At 37.5% G+C, this 21960-nt stretch overlaps 1 protein-coding gene across 2 annotated transcripts in view; it reads right to left on the reverse strand.

Moving 5' to 3' along the window:
• The window catches only part of Sytl5 (synaptotagmin like 5), a 93584-nt gene that overhangs the window by 16075 nt on the left and 55549 nt on the right, over nucleotides 1-21960 (reverse strand). For both annotated transcript variants that reach the window (XM_032890038.1, XM_032890037.1), the window contains one exon: nucleotides 20763-20924. In XM_032890038.1, coding sequence (XP_032745929.1) covers nucleotides 20763-20924 — 162 coding nt within the window. The remainder of the gene's footprint in view (nucleotides 1-20762; nucleotides 20925-21960) is intronic.

Genomic DNA, 21960 nt, shown 5'->3' on the forward strand with positions numbered 1-21960 from the left:
CAAATAGTCAGTGGGGTTACATTAGTTGAGAGTAATTTCAGTGGAGATATCCAATCTGAAGAGGCTACCTCCTCCGGCGAGGCAGGAATCCCAGTGGAGGGGGTGTTGTGGTTTGCCCTGAAGTTACTGTATTTTGATGCTAATTCCACTGCCCCAAGGACAGCTGCCTACTCATGATCTCAGAACTCAGGTGACTTCACCAGAGCCACCTCTCCATTGAATTTGTAAAGTACTGGTGAGGGGCAGGTACAGTATAGAAGGAGGCCTGTCATTGGAGGAGAAGGAAGGATGGGTGGGAGAGAAGTTTGAAGGAAGAGGAGGAGACTAGGGGAGAGAGAGGGAGGAGTCGGGAGCGAGAGGGGGATTAGATTCAGAGAATAGGGTTAGAGAAGACAGTTGACAATTGAGCCAGTAGAACCTGAGCAGGGCGGGAAAGCATTGAACAGTTGATATAGTTGGCAGAGTTAGTAATGAAAAAAGTGGGAAAGGGACTGTTTAAGCACACGATGGGGAACTGAGAGAGGAGGAGACAGGAGATGGAGAGAGGGGAGAAGCCATGGCAGGTGATGTTAAGATTCTGTTCTGTGTATTTATAGGTTGTTATTAATGTTCTCAAGGGATAGATGGTACTGGGCTTTGTATGTTTAAGTGGGCAATTATATCTTACCAATTGGATCTAAGATTACTGTGTTGTGTGTTCTTTTATGTGAGGGTTTGAATGTAGGAAAGTGTGGGGCTGGGCTGTGTTTCAGCCAAGATATCTAGCAGATATCTTGGAGCACTGAGATGCAGGACCTAGCGGGTAAAAGACAATCCATACTCTTTTATTTTTATATTTTTACAACAACAGAGGGGTAAGCATAGCAAGATACCCATTACATTTTTTGACCCAAAATTTATCTTGTTTACAAGAAAAGCAGGAGAAAGATGGACCAGAAACTAAGGGAATGGCCAACCGACAGCCATCCTTACTTGAAACCCAATTCCATGAGCAGGTACCAATCCCTGACACTATTAATAACACTGTTGTGCTTGCAAACAGGAGACTAGCATTAACTGTCCTCTGAGAGGGTCCAACCAGCAGCTGACTGAGACAGATGCAGAGATCCACAGAGAAACAATGGACAGAGTTGGAGGACTCTTATAGAAGAGTTGGGGAAAGAATTAAGGGCAACAAAGGAGATAAAAACTCTATAGGATGATTAATAGAGTCAACTAACCTGGGCACACGGGGGCTCTAACTGACTGAACACCCAAATAAAGAGCTTACATGGGCTGGACCTAGGCCCCAACATATGTGTAGCATATGTGCAACTCAGTATCCATGTTGGTTCACCAACAACTTGGGTAAGGGCTGTCCCTAAAGCTGTTGTCTGTCTGAGAAATAAGTTCCCCAACTGAGCTGCCTTGTCTGGCTTAGTGGGAGAGATTCTACTTAGCTCTACAGAGACTTGATGTGCCAGGGTGAGGGGATACCCAGGAGGCACCCTTTCAGAGGAGAAGGGGATGGGGGAATATGGAGATAGAATGTGTGAGGGGGGACCAGGAAGCTGATCAGGATGTAAAGTGAATAAAAAAATTTCTATCAGTGATTCTAACTTATCATAAAATTTGGGAATCATACGTTAATGTAAAACATGTGACACCTTTAAAGTAAGTGCTGATACTGGAACAGGTAAAACACTGATAATCCATTATAGTAACATTATGTTAGAATAGATTTTTAAAATACTAATCCCTCTATACTAGCTGAGAATAAAATTTATGATCATTAGAGTCCAAAAGCTGAAATTATTTAAGTATAATTTGAACTTGAAAACAAAAGTGAACATTTGTTTTACATAAAATGAATAGTCAAGGTATTAAGCCATCAGAAAAATGTATCTGCTTATTTTAATTAAAATATTGCTAATTCGACAAAGCAGTCAAAAAATGATTCCTAACAAAATTCTTCTGTACTCATAGATCAGTGTCTAGCCCAGTTGTCATGAGAGAGGCCACATGCAGCAACTGATGGGAACAGATGCAGAGACCCACAGCCAAGCAGTAACTGGAGCCAGGGGAACCCTGCAAAACAGGGGGAGGAAGGACTATAGGAGCCAGAGAGTTCCAAGACACCATGGAGAACACAGCTCACAGAATCAAATGTGAAGGACTCATAAGGCTTCACAGAGACGGAAGCCACAAAAATGGGGCCTGTATAGGATTGACCTAGGTCCTCTGCATGTATGTTTTGTTGTTTAACTTTGTGTTCATGTGCGACTTCTAACAGTGTGACTGTGAAATGATAACACTCTGACCCTTTTGCTTGATCTTGGGATCCTTTTCCTCCTACGGAGTTGCCTTATCCAGCTTGGATATCAGGGTTTCTGCCTAGTCGTAGTATAACTTGTTATGCCATGTTCAGTTTATATACCTGAGAGGCCTTCTCTGTTTTATCGACAGGAAAGGGAGAAGGAATGGATCTTGGGGAGAAGACAGGTGGGGGAGAAAACAAGAGGAGAGAGGCCAGGATGTAAAGTATAGGAAAATGATAACAATCATGAAAAGAATAGCTCATAGGCTCATATATTTGAATACTTAATCACCAGAGAGTGACACTATTTGTGAAGGATTAGGCTATGTGACCTTTTTGGAGTAGGTGTGGCCTGGTTGGAAGTATCATTGGCTTTGAGGTTTCAAATGCCTACTCCAGGCCATGTCTGTCTTCCAACCACACTTCTCTTTGCAGACCAGAATGAAGTGCTCAACTACTTCTGCCTCACAATGTCTGCCTATGTGTTACCATGTCCCCTGCCATCATGATAATGGACTAAACCTCTGAAACCGTAAGCAAGCCCTCAACTATAATGCTTTCAACTATAAGAGTTGCCTTGGTCATGGTATTTCTTCACAACAATACAACAGTGACTAAGATATGTACCAAAACAAAACATGGACAAAAGACAATATCTTTTATTAGTAGTGTTTGAAAGATTGGTTATTTAAAGACAGAAGAATAAAGCTAGATACTCATCCTATATAAGTATAATATATGATATATAAATAAAAACAAAATAGATAATAAATTTAAGAGTAAAACCTTCAAATAGTAAGACAATGATTGAATAATTTTCAAAGTATAGGGGCTTCAGTAGTATTGATTTTATGAAACTTTTTTTGGGAAGGAGATATGAACTCAAAAGTATATGAAAGTGAAGCCAAAAAAGAAAAATGAATCATATATTATAACATGCAACCAAAAAAATTTAATACTTTGTATGGCTGTGCTTCATCCAAATAAAAGTCTTCATTTGCATTGAATACTAACTTCTGACAGTGGTTGGTGTATACACAGTCCTTCATTTGCAGAGTAGTAATATGGTGTCTGGTTTAATGTGAGTGCTATGGTTGGTCCAAATACAAGCCTTCATTTATAATGTGTCTTTACTTCTGTCAGTGAACAAATGGAGAATTTTTGATTGGTGCAATAATATTTCATCAACTATAGAGTAGTTACAGTGTGGATACTTTAAAATGGAGTGCTGTAATTGGTCCACAACCAAGATTTCATTTGCGTTGAATACTTACTTCTGACAGTGATCACTCAGAGAATGCTCTGGTTGATGCATACACAGACACTTATTTGCAAAGCAAAGTCATAGTGCCTGATTTAACCTGAGTGTCGTGATTGGTCCAAATATAATATTTCATTTGCATAGAATGCTTACTTTTGATAGTGATCAATTGGAGAATGCTATGAATAGTGGCTACAGAAACCTCATTTGAATAGCAAAGCCATTGCGATTGGTTTAATGTGTATGGTATGATTGGTCCAACTATAAGCCTTCATTTGCAATAAATGCTAACTTACGTATGTGATCAAAAGGAAAAGGCTGAGGTTGCTATACACAGAGACCTTGATTTGCATATCAAGTCAATAATGACTGGCTAAATGTGGACGGTGTCATTGCTCCAAAAAGAACACTTCATTTGCACAGAATGCTTACTACTATATGTGGACAAAAGGAGAAGGTTATGAATCATACATACATATACATGCATACATAGATATACATTTATATACCAAGGTCATTGTAACTCAGTGTGTGGTAGAATTGGTGAAAATACAATCCTTAATTTGCATTGAATCTTTACTTCTGTATGGGGTCAAATAAATACTGCTCAAATTGGTAAATATGCAGAAAATCAATGCATAGCAAGGACATTGTGTCTGGTTTCAAGTATGTGGGGTGATTGGTCCACATACAAGCCTTCATTTGCATTGAATCACATACTTCTGTATGTGGCCAAATGGAGAATTCACATAGGCCTTCATTTGCATAGCAAGTCCCTAGTGACTGGGTTAATGTCTATAGGCTGAATGGCCCACATAAAAGCCCTCTATTGCATTGAATGCTTACTTTTATCAAAGAGAGAGTAATCAAAGAGAGAATGTTCTGATACGTGCATACTCAGACCTTCATTTGCATACTATGGCAATACTGTCTGGTTTTACCTGAGTGGTGGGATTGGTTCAAACACAAGCCTTAAATTGCACTGAATGATTACTTCTTTATGAGGTCAAATAAAAATGGTGTGAATAGAGCATGTGCAGACCATCATTTGCATAGCAAGGTCATACTGCCTGGTTTACTGTAAGTGGTGTGATTGGTCCAAATACAAGCCTTCATTTGCATTAAATGCTCACTTTTCTATGTATTTCCAGAGAGAGTGCTCTGATAGGTTGATACTCATACCATCATTTGCATACCATGGTGATACTGCCTGTTTTTATGCGAGTGGTGGGATTGGTCCAAATATAACCCTTCATTTGCATTACTTCTGTTTTGTGTCAAATAAAGAATGCTCTGATTGGTGAATATGCATAAAATCAATGCATAGGAAGGCAATTGTTACCGTACTAATGTGTGTGGAATGATAGACCATTTACAATGCTTCATTTGCATAGAATGCTTACTAGTCTATATGATGAAATGTGGAAGTTTTGATTGGTAGATACACAGAACTTCGTGTACTTAACAAAGATATTGTGACTGTCTTAATGTTTGCTGTGGTGTGAAGGAGAAGGCTTCATTCGCATAGAATGCTTATTTCTGTATGTGGTCAAATGGAGAATTAAGAAAAACCTTCATTTGCATAGCAAGGTCGTTGCAAATCAGTAAATTTGTGGAAGGTGATTGGTTCAAATATAAGCCTTCATTTGAATTGAATGCTTACTTCTATATGTTGCCAAATCAACAATGATCTGGTTGGTGCATATGTACACCACATTTGCATAGCATGTTCATTGTGACTAAATTAATGTCTCTGGCCTCATTTGTCAAATACAAGCCCTGATTTGCATTAAAGCATTCAATGCAAGTATTCAAAAAGAGAGTGCTCTGATAGGTGCACATTCAGACCTTCATTTGCATAGCAAGTCTATACTGCCTGGTATAATGTGAGTGGTGGGATTGTTCCAAATACAATTCTTCATTTGCATTGAATGCTTACTTCTGTATAGTGCCAAATTGAGAAAATCTGATTGGTGCATTCACAGACCTTCATTTGCATGGCAGGGCCATTGTAACTGGGCTAATGTTTCTGGGATGAATGGGCTAAATACAAGCCCTCATTTGCATAGAATGCTTGCTTCAGTATGTGTTCAGAGAGAGGGTGCTCTGAAAGGTGCATACTCAGACCTTCATTTGCATAGCAAAGGCATACTGCTTGGCTTAATGTAAATCATGGGATTGGTCCAATAACAAGACTTAATTTACATTGGCTGCTTACCTCTGTTTGGGGCCAAATAAAGAATACTTGGATTGGTGCCTTTGTAGACCATCATTTGCATAGCAAGCTCATTGTGACTGGTTTAATACATGTTGTGTGAATGGTCCAAATACAAGCCTTCATTTGCATTGAATGCTCACTTCTCTATGTATTTCCAGAGAGAGTGCTCTGATAGGTTGATACTCATACCATCATTTGCATACCATGGTGATACTGCCTGTTTTTATGCGAGTGGTGGGATTGGTCCAAATATAACCCTTCATTTGCATTACTTCTGTTTTATGTCAAATAAAGAATGCTCTGATTGGTGCATATGTATAAAATCAATGCATAGGAAGGCAATTGTTACCGTACTAATGTGTGTGGAATGATAGACCATTTACAATGCTTCATTTGCATAGAATGCTTACTAGTCTATATGATGAAATGTGGAAGTTTTGATTGGTAGATACACAGAACTTCGTATACTTAACAAAGATATTGTGACTGTCTTAATGTTTGCTTAATGTCTCTGGCCTCATTCGTCAAATACAAGCCCTGATTTGCATTAAAGCATTCAATGCAAGTATTCAAAAAGAGAGTGCTCTGATAGGTGCACATTCAGACCTTCATTTGCATAGCAAGTCTATACTGCCTGGTATAATATGAGTGGTGGGATTGTTCCAAATACAATTCTTCATTTGCATTGAATGCTTACTTCTGTTAGAAAGTCATATAAAGAATGCTATGATTTGTGCCTATGCAGACCATCATCTGCACAGCAATGCCATTGTTACTGGTTTAATATGACTGATGTGCATGGCCAAATACAATCTTTCATTTGCATTGAATGCTACCTACTCTATGTAATCAAACAAAGAAAAAACTCTGAGAGGTTCATACACAGGCCTTCATTTGCATGGGAAGGCCATACAACCTGGTTTAAAAGTCAGTGGTAGGATTGGTCTAATACAATCCTTCATTTTGCATTGAACCCATACAGAAGTATGGGGTTAAATAAGGAATAGTATGATTTCTGAATATGGAGACAGACAATGCATAGAGGCCATTGAGACTGTTTTAATGTATGTGGAATGATTGTCCAATATATAAGCCTTCATTTGCATAGAGAGCTTACTTCTGTGTGATCAAAAAGAGTGCTCTGAAAGGTGCATACTCAGACCTCCATTTGCATAGCAAGGACATAATGCCTGGTTTAATGTGAGTGGTAGGATTGGTCCAATTACAAGCCTTCATTTGCATTGGATATTTACATCTGTTGGGGTCAAATAAAGAATTCTCTGATTAGTACCTCTGTAGATCATCATTTGCATAGCAAGGCCATTGTGACTGGTTTAATAGAAGTCATTTGAATGGTCCAAATACAAGCCTTCATTTGCATAGAATGCTTACTTCTGTATGTCATCAAAAGGAGAATGCTGTAAATGGTTACATACACAGACCTATATTTCCATAGCAGGCCACTATTACTTGGTTAATGTCTGTGGGCTGCTTGGTCCAAACACAAGGCCACATTTGCATTGAATGCATACTTCTGTATAGTGCCAAATTAAGGAAAATCTGATTGGTGCATTCACAGACCTTCATTTGCATGGCAGGGCCATTGTAACTGGGCTAATGTTTCTGGGATGAATGGGCTAAATACAAGCCCTCATTTGCATAGAATGCTTGCTTTCAGTATGTGTTCAGAGAGAGGTGCTCTGAAAGGTGCATACTCAGACCTTCATTTATAGCAAAGGCATACTGCTTGGCTTAATGTAAATCATGGGATTGGTCCAATAACAAGACTTAATTTACATTGGCTGCTTACCTCTGTTTGGGGCCAAATAAAGAATACTTGGATTGGTGCCTTTGTAGACCATCATTTGCATAGCAAGCTCATTGTGACTGGTTTAATACATGTTGTGTGAATGGTCCAAATACAAGCCTTCATTTGCATTGAATGCTCACTTTTCTATGTATTTCCAGAGAGAGTGCTCTGATAGGTTGATACTCATACCATCATTTGCATACCATGGTGATACTGCCTGTTTTTATGCGAGTGGTGGGATTGGTCCAAATATAACCCTTCATTTGCATTACTTCTGTTTTGTGTCAAATAAAGAATGCTCTGATTGGTGCATATGTATAAAATCAATGCAGAGGAAGTCAATTGTTACCATACTAATGTGTGTGGAATGATAGACCATTTACAATGCTTCATTTGCATAGAATGCTTACTAGTCTATATGATGAAATGTGGAAGTTTTGATTGGTAGATACACAGAACTTCGTATACTTAACAAAGATATTGTGACTGTCTTAATGTTTGCTGTGGTGTGAAGGAAAAGGCTTCATTCGCATAGAATGCTTATTTCTGTATGTGGTCAAATGGAGAATTAAGAAAAACCTTCATTTGCATAGCAAGGTGATTGCAAATCGGTAAATTTGTGGAAGGTGACTGGTTCAAATATAAGCCTTCATTTGAATTGAATGCTTACTTCTATATGTTGCCAAATCAACAATGATCTGGTTGGTGCATATGTACACCACATTTGCATAGCATGTTCATTGTGACTAAATTAATGTCTCTGGCCTCATTTGTCAAATACAAGCCCTGATTTGCATTAAAGCATTCAATGCAAGTATTCAAAAAAAGAGTGCTCTGATAGATTTTGCACATTCAGACCTTCATTGCATAGCAAGTCTACTGCCTGGTATAATGTGGTGGTGGGATTGTTCCAAATACAATTCTTCATTTGCATTGAATGCTTACTTCTGTATAGTGCCAAATTGAAAATCTGATTGGTGCATTCACAGACCTTCATTTTGCATGCAGGGCCATTGTAACTGGGCTAATGTTTCTGGGATGAATGGGCTAAATACAAGCCCTCATTTGCATAGAATGCTTGCTTCAGTATGTGTTCAGAGAGAGGTGCTCTGAAGGTGCATACTCAGATATTCATTTTAGCAAAAGGCATACTTGCTTAATGTAAATCATGGGATTGGTCAATAACAAGACTTAATTTACATTGGCTGCTTACCTCTGTTTGGGGCCAAATAAAAGAATACTTGGTTGGTGCCTTTGTAGACCATCATTTGCATACCAAGCTCATTGTGACTGGATTAATAAATGTTTGTGAATGGTCCAAATACAAGCCTTCATTTGCATTGAATGCTCACTTCTCTATGTATTTCCAGAGAGTGCTCTGATAAGTTGATACTCATACCATCATTTGCATACCATGGTGATACTGCCTGTTTTTATCGAGTGGTGGGATTGGTCCAAATATAACCCTTCATTTGCATTACTTCTGTTTTGTGTCAAATAAAGAATGCTCTGATTGGTGCATATGTATAAATCAATGCATAGGAAGCAATTGTTACCGTGCTAATGTGTGTGGAATTATAGACCATTTACAATGCTTCATTTGCATAGAATGCTTACTAGTCTATATGATGAAATGTGGAGTTTTGATTGGTAGATACACAGAACCGTATACTTAACAAAAGATATTGTGACTGTCTTAATGTTTGTAATGTCTCTGGCCTCATTCGTCAAATACAAGCCCTGATTTGCATTAAAGCATTCAATGCAAGTATTCAAAAAGAGTGCTCTGATAGGTGCCACATTCAGACCTTCATTTGCATAGCAAGTCTATACTGCCTGGTATAATATGGTGGTGGGATTGTTCCCAAATACAATTCTTCATTTGCATTGAATGCTTACTTATGTTAGAAAGTCATATAAAGAATGCTATGATTTGTGCCTATGCAGACCATCATCTGCACAGCAATGCCATTGTTACTGGTTTAATATGACTGATGTGCATGGCCAAATACAATCTTTCATTTGCATTGAATGCTACCTACTCTATGTAATCAAACAAAGAAAAAACTCTGAGAGGTTCATACACAGGCCTTCATTTGCATAGGAAGGCCATACAACCTGGTTTAAAGTCAGTGGTAGGATTGGTCTAATACAATCCTTCATTTTGCATTGAACCCATACAGAAGTATGGGGTTAAATAAGGAATAGTATGATTTCTGAATATGGAGACAGACAATGCATAGAGGCCATTGAGACTGTTTTAATGTATGTGGAATGATTGTCCAATATATAAGCCTTCATTTGCATAGAGAGCTTACTTCTGTGTGATCAAAAAGAGTGCTCTGAAAGGTGCATACTCAGACCTCCATTTGCATAGCAAGGACATAATGCCTGGTTTAATGTGAGTGGTAGGATTGGTCCAATTACAAGCCTTCATTTGCATTGGATATTTACATCTGTTGGGGTCAAATAAAGAATTCTCTGATTAGTACCTCTGTAGATCATCATTTGCATAGCAAGGCCATTGTGACTGGTTTAATAGAAGTCATTTGAATGGTCCAAATACAAGCCTTCATTTGCATAGAATGCTTACTTCTGTATGTCATCAAAAGGAGAATGCTGTAAATGGTACATACACAGACCTATATTTCCATAGCAGGGCCACTATTACTTGGTTAATGTCTGTGGGCTGCTTGGTCCAAACACAAGGCCACATTTGCATTGAATGCATACTTCTGTATAGTGCCAAATTGAGAAAATCTGATTGGTGCATTCACAGACCTTCATTTGCATGGCAGGGCCATTGTAACTGGGCTAATGTTTCTGGGATGAATGGGCTAAATACAAGCCCTCATTTGCATAGAATGCTTGCTTCAGTATGTGTTCAGAGAGAGGGTGCTCTGAAAGGTGCATACTCAGACCTTCATTTGCATAGCAAAGGCATACTGCTTGGCTTAATGTAAATCATGGGATTGGTCCAATAACAAGACTTAATTTACATTGGCTGCTTACCTCTGTTTGGGGCCAAATAAAGAATACTTGGATTGGTGCCTTTGTAGACCATCATTTGCATAGCAAGCTCATTGTGACTGGTTTTAATACATGTTGTGTGAATGGTCAAATACAAGCCTTCATTTGCATTGAATGCTCACTTTTCTATGTATTTCAGAGAGAGTGCTCTGATAGGTTGATACTCATACCATCATTTGCATACCATGGTGATACTGCCTGTTTTTATCGAGTGGTGGGATTGGTCCAAATATAACCCTTCATTTGCATTACTTCTGTTTTTGTGTCAAATAAAGAATGCTCTGATTGGTGAATATGCATAAAATCAATGCAGAGAAGTCAATTGTTACTGTACTAATGTGTGTGGAATTATATAGGCCATTTACAATGCTTCATTTGCATAGAATGCTTACTAGTCTATATGATGAAATGTAGAAGTTTTGATTGGTAAGTAGAGAGAACTCTGTATACGTAGAGAGAACTCTGTATACTTAAGGCCATTGTGACTGACTTAATATCCTTGCTGTGGTTTGATTGGTTGAAAGAGAAGGTTTCATTTGCATATAATGCTTATTTCTGTATGTGTCCAAATGGAGAATTAACAAAACCTTCATTTGCATATCAAGTACACTGTGAATGGGTTAATGTGTTTGACATGATCAGTTCAAATATAAGCCTTCTTTTGAATTGAATGCTTACTTCTATATGTTGCCAATTGGATAACAATATGCTTGGTGCATATGTATACCATCATTTGCATTGCATGGCCATTGTGACTAGGTTAAAGTCTCTGGCCTCATTCATCCAAATAGAAGCCCTGCTTTGCATTGAATGTTTACTTCTCTATAAGTGCATATTCAGGCCTTCATTTGCATAGCAAGGCCATACTGCCTATTTTAATATGAGTGGTCAGATTTGTCTAAATACTATCCTTCATTTGCATTGAATACTTACTTCTGTTGGGGTGAAATAAAGAATCTGATGATTTGTCCCTATGCAGACCAATATTTGCACAGCAATGCCATTGTGACTAGTTTAATATGGCTGGTATGCATGGCCAAATACAATATTTCATTTGCATTGAATGTTTCTATATATAATCAGATAAAGAAAAAGCTCTGAGAGGTTCATACACAGACCTTCATTTACATAGGAAGGCCATAAAACCTGGTTTAAAGTCAGTGGTAGGATTCGTCCAATACAATCCTTCATTTTGCATTGACCCCATACAGAAGTTTGGGTTAAATAAAGAATAGTATAATTGGTGATTATGTAGACAGACAATGCATAGAGGCTATTGAGACTGTTTTAATGTATGTGGAATGATTGCCCAATATACAAGCCTTCATTTGCATAGAATGCTTACTTCTGTGTGATCAAAAAGAGTGCTCTGATAAGTGCATATTCAGACCTTCATTTGCATAGCAAGGACATAATGCCTGGTTTAATGTGAGTGGTAGGATTGGTCCAATTACAAGCCTTCATTTGCAATGGATACTTACCTCTGTACAATGTTAAGTAAAGAATGCAATGATGGGTGCATATGCATGCAATCAATACATAGCAAGGCCATTGTGACTGATTTAATGTGGGTGTAATGATTGGACCATAACAAACCTTCATTTAAATAGAATGTTTACTTGTCTATATGATAGAAATGTAGAAATTTAGTTTTCTAAATACACAGATCATTGCATACATAGCAAGGCCTTTGTGACTGGCTTAATATGTCTAGTAAAGTGTGAATGGTCAAAAAAGAAGCCTTCTATTGCATAGAATGCTTACTTCTGTATGTGGCCAAATGGGGAATTAACACAGACCTTCATTTGCATAGCAGGTCCATGCCTGTTTTAATATGAGTGATTGGATTGATGGAAATACAATCCTTAATTTGCATTGGATACTCATGGGTTCAAATAAAGAATGCTTTGATTGGTTCATATGTATACCATCATTTGCATAGCAAGTCCTTTGTGCCGGATTTAATATCAGTGGAGTCATTGCTCTAAATACAATCTTCATTTGCATAAAATGCTTACATCTGTATGTCATCAAAAGGAGAATGTTCTAAATGATTCATACACAGACCTATATTTGCATAGCAGGGCGACTGTTACTGGGTTAATATCTCTGGGCTGCTTGTTCCAAATACCAGCCCTCATTTGCATTGAATACTTAGATCAGTATGTGTTCAAAAAGAGTATATTGTGATAGGTACATACTCGGTCCCTCATTTACATAGCCAAGACATATTCATGGTTAAATGTGAGTTTTGGAATTGGTCCAAATCCAAACCTACATTTGCATTAAATGCTTCCTTCTGTATGGTGTCAAATGAAGAATGCTCTGATGGGTGTGAATACAATCGATCATTGCAAGGCAATTGGGCCTGATTTAATGCTCAAGGAATGATTGGCCCATAACAAGCTTTCCTTTAAATAGAATGCTGACTTGTCCGTATGATTAAATGTAGAAGTTTAATTTCCTAAATACACACCTTGTTGCATAGATAGCAAGGCCTTTGTGACTGGTTTACTATGTTTGGTGAGGTGTGATTGGTCGAAAAAGAAACCTTATTTTGCATAGAATGCTTACTTCTGTATGTTACCAAGTGGAGAGTTAACACAGACCTTTATTTGAATAGCAAGTCCACTGTGAATGGGTTAATCGGTGTGGGATGTTTGGTCCAAATATAGGGCTTCATTTACATTGAACACATACTTCTGTATATTGCCAAAGGGAGAAAAATTTGATTGGTGCATACACAGACCTTCATTTGCATAGCTCGACCATTGTGACTGGGTTAATGTCTCTGGGATGATTAGTCCAGATACAAGCCCTCATTTGCATTGAATGCTTACTTCAGTATGTGTTCAGAAAGAGTGTGCTCTTAAAGGTGCATACTCAGACCTTCATTTGCATAGCATAGCAAGGGTATACTGCCTGGTTTAATGTGAATGATGGGATTGGTCCTATTACAAGCTTTAATTTATATTGGCTGCTTACCTCTATTTGGTGCCAAATAAAGAATGTTCTAATTGATGCTTCTCTAGACCATCATTTGCATAGCAAGACCGTTGTGAGTGGTTTAACACATGTGTGAATGGTCCAAATACAAGCCTATCTTTGCATTTAATGCTTACTTCTCAATGTAATCTAAAGAGAGTGCTCTGATAGGTTGATACTCAAACCATCATTTGCATACCACGGTGATATTACCTGTTTTTATGTGAGTGGTGGGATTGGTCCAAATACAATCCTTCATTTGCATTACTTCTGTTTTGTGTCAAAGAATGTTCTTTTCCATGCATATGCATACCATTAATCGATAGGAAGGCAATTGTTACTGAACTAATGTGTGTGGAATAATAAACCATGTACAACCACTCATTTGCATAGAATGCTTACTAGTCTATATGATGAAATGTAGAAGTTTTGATTGGTAGATACGTAGAACTTCGTATACTTAACAAGACCATTGTGAGTGTCTTATTGTCGTCTGATTGGTTGAAGGAGAATGCTTCATTTGCATAGAATCCCTACTTCTGTATGTGGCGAAATGGAGAATTAACCAAAGCCTTCATTTACATATCAGGGCCATTGTGAATGGGTTAATGTTTGCAAGGTGATCCGTTCAAATACAATCCTTCATTTGAATTGAACGCTTACTTCTATATGTTGCCAAATGTATAGCAATATGATTGGTGCATATGTAGACAATCATTTCGTCCAAGTACAAGCCCTGATTTGCATTGAATGTTTACTTCTATATGTGATCAAAGAGTGCTCTGATAGGAGCATATTCAGACCTTCATTTGCATAGCAAATCCATGCTGCCTGGTATAATGTGAGTGGTGGAATTGGTCCAATAAAATCCTTTATTTTGCATTGAATCCATACTTCTCTAAGGGGTTAAATAAAGAATGATATGATTGGTGAATATGCAGACAGACAATGCAAAATCAGGCTATCATGACTGTTTTAGTGTATGTCCAGTGATTGCCTGTTATAAAATCCTTCATTTGCATAGAATGCTTACTTCTATATGTGATCGAAAAGGGAGTGCTCTGAGAAGTGCATACTCAGACCTTCATTTGCATAACAAGGCCCTACTGCCTTGTTTAATGTGAGTGATAAGATTGGTCCAAATACAAGCTTTCATTTGCATTGAATGTTTAAATCTGTACAGTGCTAAATAGAGAATGCTCTGATGTGTGCATATTCATAGAGTCAATGCATAGCAAGACCATTGTGACTGGTTTATTGTGCATGGAATGATTGGCCCATTTACAGGCCTTCACTTGAATAGAATGCTGACTTGTCTATATGATCAAATGTAGAAATTTTGATTCTTAAATACACAGATCATCCCATACATAGCAAGGCCTTTGTGATTGGCTTAATATGTGGTAAGTATGATTGGATGAAAAAGCCTTAATTTGCATATAACGCTTATTTCTGCATGTTGCCAAATTGGAATTAACACATCCATCATTTACATAGGAAGTTAATGGGTGTGGGATGGTTGGTCCAAATACAAGACCTCATTTGCATTGAATGCTTACTTCTGTATGGGGTCATGTAAAGAATGCTGTGGTGGGTGCATATGTAATCTACCATTTGCATACCATTGTGACTGGTTTAATATGAGTGCAGTGATTGGTCCAAATACAACCTTTCATTTGCATTGAATGCTTCCTTCTGTGTGGGGTCAAATAAGGAATACATATATTGAATGTATATGCATTGAAGATCTATGTGACCAGGACATTGTGACTGGTTTAGTGAGTGTGGAGTGTTTGGCCCATATAGAACCTTCATTTGCATAGATTGCTTACTTCTTCATGTGGTCAAATTGAGAATTCACAAAGAACTTAATTGGCATAGCAAAGCCATTGTAATTAGTTTAATGTGTGTAGGGTGATTGGTCCAAATATAAGCCCTCATTTGCATTGAATCCTTACTTGTCTATATGATGAAATGTAGAAGTTTTGATTGGTAGATACACAATCTACCAATATATAACAAGGGCATTTTGACTGGTTTAATATGTGAGGGGTGGTGTGATTGGTTGAAAAACAAACCTTCTTTTGCATAGAATGCTTACTTTTCTATTTTGTTAAATGGAAAATTAACATAGACCTTCAATTGCAGAGCAAGTCTATTAAGAATGGGTTAATGTGTGTGATGTGATTGAAGTAAAAGCCTTCATTAGCATTGAATGCTTATTTCTGTATGTGATCAAAACAAGAATGTTGTGAATGGTGTATACCCAGGCCTTCATTTGCATAGCAAGGCCATTGAGACTGGGTTAATGTGTGTGGTGTGAATGGTTCAAATGCAAGCCCTCATTTGCATTGAATGCTTGCTTCTGTATGTGATCAAAATGAGAGTGCTTTTATAGGTACATACTCAGAACTTCATTTGGATACCATGGCCATACTGCCTTGTTTAATGTGAGTGGTGAGATTGGTCCAAATGCTTCAATCTGTATGGTGTCAAATAAAGAATGCTCTGATTGGTGCTTAAGGAAAACAATGAAAGCATAGCAAGGCCATTGTGACTGGTTTAATGTGTTTGCAGTGATTGGTCCATATACAAACCTTCATTTTCATAGAATGCTTACTAGTCTATATGATCAAATGTAGGAGTATAGATTGGTAGATAGGAAGGCTATTGTTACAGCCTTAATATGGGTGGTGTGGCACAACTGACCCAAAAGCAAGCCCTCATTTGCCCTGAATGCTGACATCTGTATGTCATCAAAAGAAGAATGTTCTAAATGGTACCTACAAAGACATTCATTTGCATAGCAAGACAATTGTAATTTGGTTAATATGAATGGTGTGATTCTTCCTAATGCAAGCCTTCATTCGCATTGAATCCTTACTTCTATTTTTAATCAATATAGAATTTTCTGATAGGTGCATAGCCAGAACTTCATTTGCATAGCAAGTCCAGTTTGACTGGGTAAATGTGTGTGGTGTGTTGTGATAGGTGCAAATACAAGCTATCATTTCCATAGAATGCTTATGTCTGTATATGTCCAAATGGAGAATTCTCAAGGATCTTCAATTGTATAGCAAGGCCATTAAGATTCGGTGAGTGTGTTTTGTGATTGGTCCAAATACAAGCCTTCATTTACCTTTAATGATTTCATCTGCATGTGATCAAAAGGAGAATGTTCTAAATGGTGCCTACAGAGATCTTCATTTGCATAGCAAGACCATTTTGAATGGGTGATTGGTCCAAGGAGAAGCCCTTATTTGCATTGAATGATTACTTTTGTATGTGTTCAGAGGGAGAGTGCTCTGATTGGTGCATATTCTGACCATCATTTGCATAGCAAGGTCCTGCTGCCTGTTTTAATGTGAGTGGTGGGATTGGTCCAAATACAAGCCTTCATTTGCATTTAATGCTTACTTCTATTTAGGGTCAAATAAAGAATGGTCTGATTGGTGCATATGCATACAATTAATGCATAGAAAGGACATTGTGACTGGCTTAATGTGTTTGGAATGATTGGCTTATATACAAGCCTTCATTTGCATAGGATCCTTACTCTGTATGTTCAAGTATAGAAGTTTTGATTGGTAGATACACAGATCTTCATATACATAACAAGGCCATTGTGACTGAGTTAATATCTGTGGGCTGATTGGTCCAAATATAAGCCTTCATTTGCATAGAATGCTTGCTTTTTTGAGATCAAAGGGAATGCTCTGAGTGGTGCATAACCAGACCATCATTTGCATAGGAAGTCCATTGTGGCTGGTTTAATGAGTATGGGGTGATTGGTCCAAATATAAGCCTTCATTTGCATTGAATGCTTACATATGTGCGTGATCAAAAAGTGTATTCTTATAGGTGCATACTCTTTCCATCATTTGCATATCATGGCCATACTGACTGGTTTAATGTGAGTGCTGGGATTGGTCCAAATACAAGCCGTCATGTGCATTGAATGCTTACGTATGCATGTGATCAAAAGGATCATGCTCTAAATGGTGCCTACCTTCATTTGTATAGCAAGGCCATTGTGACTGGGTTAATATCTGTGGGATAATTGGTCCAAATACAAGCCTTCATTTGCATTCAATGCTTATTTCTGCATGTAATCAATTAAATGGAGAATGATCTGATAGGTACATACACAGACCTTCATTGATTTAATTTGAGTTGTTGGACTGGCTTAACATAAGCCTTAATTTGCACTGACTGCTTGCATCTGTGTGTGATCAAAGGTGAATGCTATAAATGGTGCCTACACAGACCTTCATTTGCATAGTAAGCCTATTGTGACTCTGTTAATGTCTGTGGAGTGATTTGTCCCATTGTAACCCTCATTTGCATTGAATGCTTTCTTCTGTACATGTTCAAGTGGAGAATGTTCTGATTGGTACATATACAGACCTTCATTTGCAGAGCAAGGCCCTACTGCCTGTTTTAATGTGAGTGGTGGGATTGGTCTAAATATAAGCCTTCATTTTCATTGAATGCTTACTTCTGCATCAGGTCAAAAACAGAGTGCTCTGGTTGGTGCATATGCAGATAATCAATGCATACCATGGCCATTGTCACTGATGTAATGTTTGTGGGGCAATTGGCCCATATACAAGCCTTTATTTGCATAGAATGCTTACTTCTTTATATGATCAAATGTAGAAGGGTTTGATTACTAAATACACAGAACTTCGTATACATAGCAGGGCCATTGTGTCTTGCTTAAAATGTGTAGTATCCTGTCATTGGTCCAAAGACAAGGCTTCATTTGCATAGAAGGCTCACTGCTGTATGTGGCCAAATGGACAATTCAAATAGACCTTCTTTTGCATAACAAGGACCTACTGGCTGGTTTAATTTGAGTGGTGTGATTGGTACAAATACAAGCCTTCATTTGCATTTTATATGATCGCATGAAGAATGTTTTGATTGGTGTATATGCTGACCTTCATTTGCATAGCAAGGCTATTTTGAGATACAATATTAGGGACAATGAAACTATTCTATCAATTTGTCCTTTTTTTCTACATTCTCTATAGAAGGCTTCCATGCAAGGAAAGAGGCTGCAGCCAGTGGATTGGTAGCTATAGATACAGTAGAACATCCTTTGAAAAGCTATCAGAAAAAGCCAGGATTATAGCCAGATCCTTGGCATCTGAAGAGGCATAGATGTGTGGAGAGAAGGGTGAGCTGTCAAAGTATCCAAGAGGCTGGCCATGTTGATTATTGCAAAACTAGTGATACTGTAAAACCAGTGGCCAGCAGCAGTAGCAACAACAACAACCACCACAGTAACAACAGTGAAAGTGTGGCAATAGCTGCATCCTGATCAGTGGCCATAACAATACAAATAGAGGAACAGAGTATATAGGCAAGGCCTTTGTATGTGAAATAAAAGAAGCAGAAAAGTATATATGTATATATATATATACATATATATACATGTATATAATCAGAATAACTTTTATGATATCATGACATTCCTTGCTGGTCAAACCACTTCCTTCTCTATCACATTCATTGCAGTCATATGCTTACTATTATGTTACACTTAAAAATGTTTAAACTTTATTCCATACAGGCCAAATACATATACTAAAATATTTATAACTTATTTCCACCAACTTTAAGATCAGTAGTTTAACTCAACCAGCAAGTTGAATTTAATTTCTAAGTCTCAGCTTCTTCATATGTAAAATAGGGAGAACTTACCTCATGGGGTTGTGATGACTATGTACTAGCACTGACTGTTGCCACTGATGGTGATATAGGGAACTTCATTTGAGTATTCTCTCTAGTATTGTTTACTTTTCCATTAGTACACTTTATTTGGTCTGATTTCTTTTGTGGCAATCTTACCATTAGGACCAGAATATGTTGTAAATGTTTTTGTCCTAACCAATGCTTATTACTGCACCAGTGAGTCATTAGGGGAAAGAATAATAGAATTAGAGTTAAAAGATCCAGGCAAGCCAAAGGCATTGTTTTGACTGTTGAAGAGGAAAAAAAAGTTCTCTTTTTCTGGACTGCATATACAGAGTAGAGAGCTATTGCCTCACTTATATCTAATAGTGTACAGGTTCATCATATGTAGAGCTAGGAAAGGTCAACAATATGTGAACCCTGAAAAGAAGCCAAAGAAGAGTAGAAAGTCAAGAAACTCCAGGGTCTAGTTGGGATGTGCCAATCTGGACCAAACTACTAATCAATGCAAATATTCCCAAACTTTTTAGTGACAGCTTCCAGTGTGCCTAATCGAATGCTGACCAATTTACAGAAAATGCTTATTCAAACATAATGTCAGCTGAGAGGGAAAAGCACTTCAGATACCCCAGGTCTCAGAGCTGTTAGCAACAGTTACCATTCTAATGAATATGTTACAAATTAGAATACCAATGTTTAAGAAATAACTTTCCCTAGATTGCATAGGCATTTCAAAGCTATGTGGAAACCAATGCTAATTACAGTTCAGTTTTTACCAAATGTTTTCTCTCTCTCTCTCTCTCTTTCTGTCACTACATATAAGGAATAATCATAGGCAGCCAAGTGTAACTTTTTTATTTTCCTTCTCACTTAGAAGGACTATAATGACTATAAATGTGAAGAAAATTTAGTTGCTTGTAACGAATCCAAGCCACTGTTGTTCTAGGACTGAACATGCTAGATTATATTGGCTAGACTGTATTGGCTTTTTATGAATCCCCAAAGTAAAAATATTTAAGATAGTGATCATTTTCTCATGTGAGCCTTAGCTATTCCTTAACTATTTCCTTAACTATTCCTGCTTATCTGTAAAGTGTAAAGAATGAGAAAGAGAGATAATATTTTGAGATTAGTCATGCTCTATGAATTTGTTTTTGATGGCATAAAAAGACTTTCATGTTCTAATGGGATCATATAATGTGGTCCTTCTAGCAATCCATGGAAATCTTCGATGGATAAATGGATTTCAGTAATAAAATTCACTCATGCATGATTACATGTCTTCTTATAATATACATGTAACTATTAAGAGCTTCTAAAATAATGGACTTATAACATCTCTCAAAAATTTAGTAATCTTTGGAGATTATTACTTGAAATTTAGAAGCCTTCAGCTTCTTCAGACCTGGGACATAAGTTTGGCTCAAATTTGTCTAATTGTATAGCTAGAAGTATTTCCTACCTTGGGCTGAAGCACAAACCATTCATCACATGGATTTTCGAAGTTCCATGAGTCAAAAGCAATCTCTACCTCTCCAAGGAAACTGTTGCGTCCAAACCGATCGTAGTGCCAGACTGAGAGCTGCAGAGTTCTTGTTTCCAGCTGGGTGTGGCTGATAGTATACTACAAATAAGATTGAAAACATCACACTCTGCAAGAAGGGGTTTATCTAGTTGTAAGCAGGCTGTAATTTGCTTCACTAATTTTCAGACCATAGGCACCAAACTTATGCTGCGAAAACACATTTTAGGTTATATCTAGTTAAGAAATATGTATGTATAAATATATTTAAATATTATTATATATTGTTATTTCTATTTATTTATACAATTTATTGTAGGGATCAGCAAGCTTCAAAGACAATATGAAAGTGTTAGGTGGTGAAGAAGCCCCTTTCCAATTTTACCCGTTTGTTTTTGTTTTTCTCATGTCTATCTCATAAATTCAGGTTTAATATAATAATAATCCAACTTACTTATTCATAATAAAAATCCTTAAATCTGGAAAATTATTAACATGAGAAATTTGTAGTCTAAGCTTCACAAAGCACAGTGTGAGTGCAAGGTTAAAAAAAAAATCTACACACAGGTTGAACAGAAAGTAGGTATTATGGGCTTGCTTTTTCCCCCAGAAGAATGTTAACCGGGGACATGACCACACACACTCTCATCTGTTGTTCTGTATATCCATCTGGGTCATATGTCAGACTGACTGATTTCTGAGCTTGGCTTGGTGTGTATTCCTGTCCCATCTGTTACTAGCAGATTGACTTTGATGCTTTGCTCCCTGAATTTCTCTGTCACTGCGTTTATATAGTCTGCTTGAGCTCATCTTTGCTATCCTATTATGACCGCTGGGATTTACACTCAGCCTGTGTTTGTTCATTTTCATTTGGTCTGTTTTAATATTGGCCCCTGCTTCTGCATATATCTCTACAGATACACATAGGCTACTGGCTTTCTTCTATAGCTATAGTGTATTACCTACACTGTAATAGACTCTGAACCCTTTATTCTGGGCATAAGTCCATACATTTTTCCATGATTAGCAACATATTTTATCCTTCCTTTGTTTGTCTTATCAGTCAAGATGGATTCAGGGTGAGAAAAGGGATTGTTGGTGGCTATTCTAATTTCTTTAGAATTTAGAACCTAAAGTC

Source organism: Rattus rattus, chromosome X (genome assembly GCF_011064425.1).
Source record: "Rattus rattus isolate New Zealand chromosome X, Rrattus_CSIRO_v1, whole genome shotgun sequence".
In the NCBI taxonomy this organism is placed as follows: Eukaryota; Metazoa; Chordata; class Mammalia; order Rodentia; family Muridae; genus Rattus; species Rattus rattus.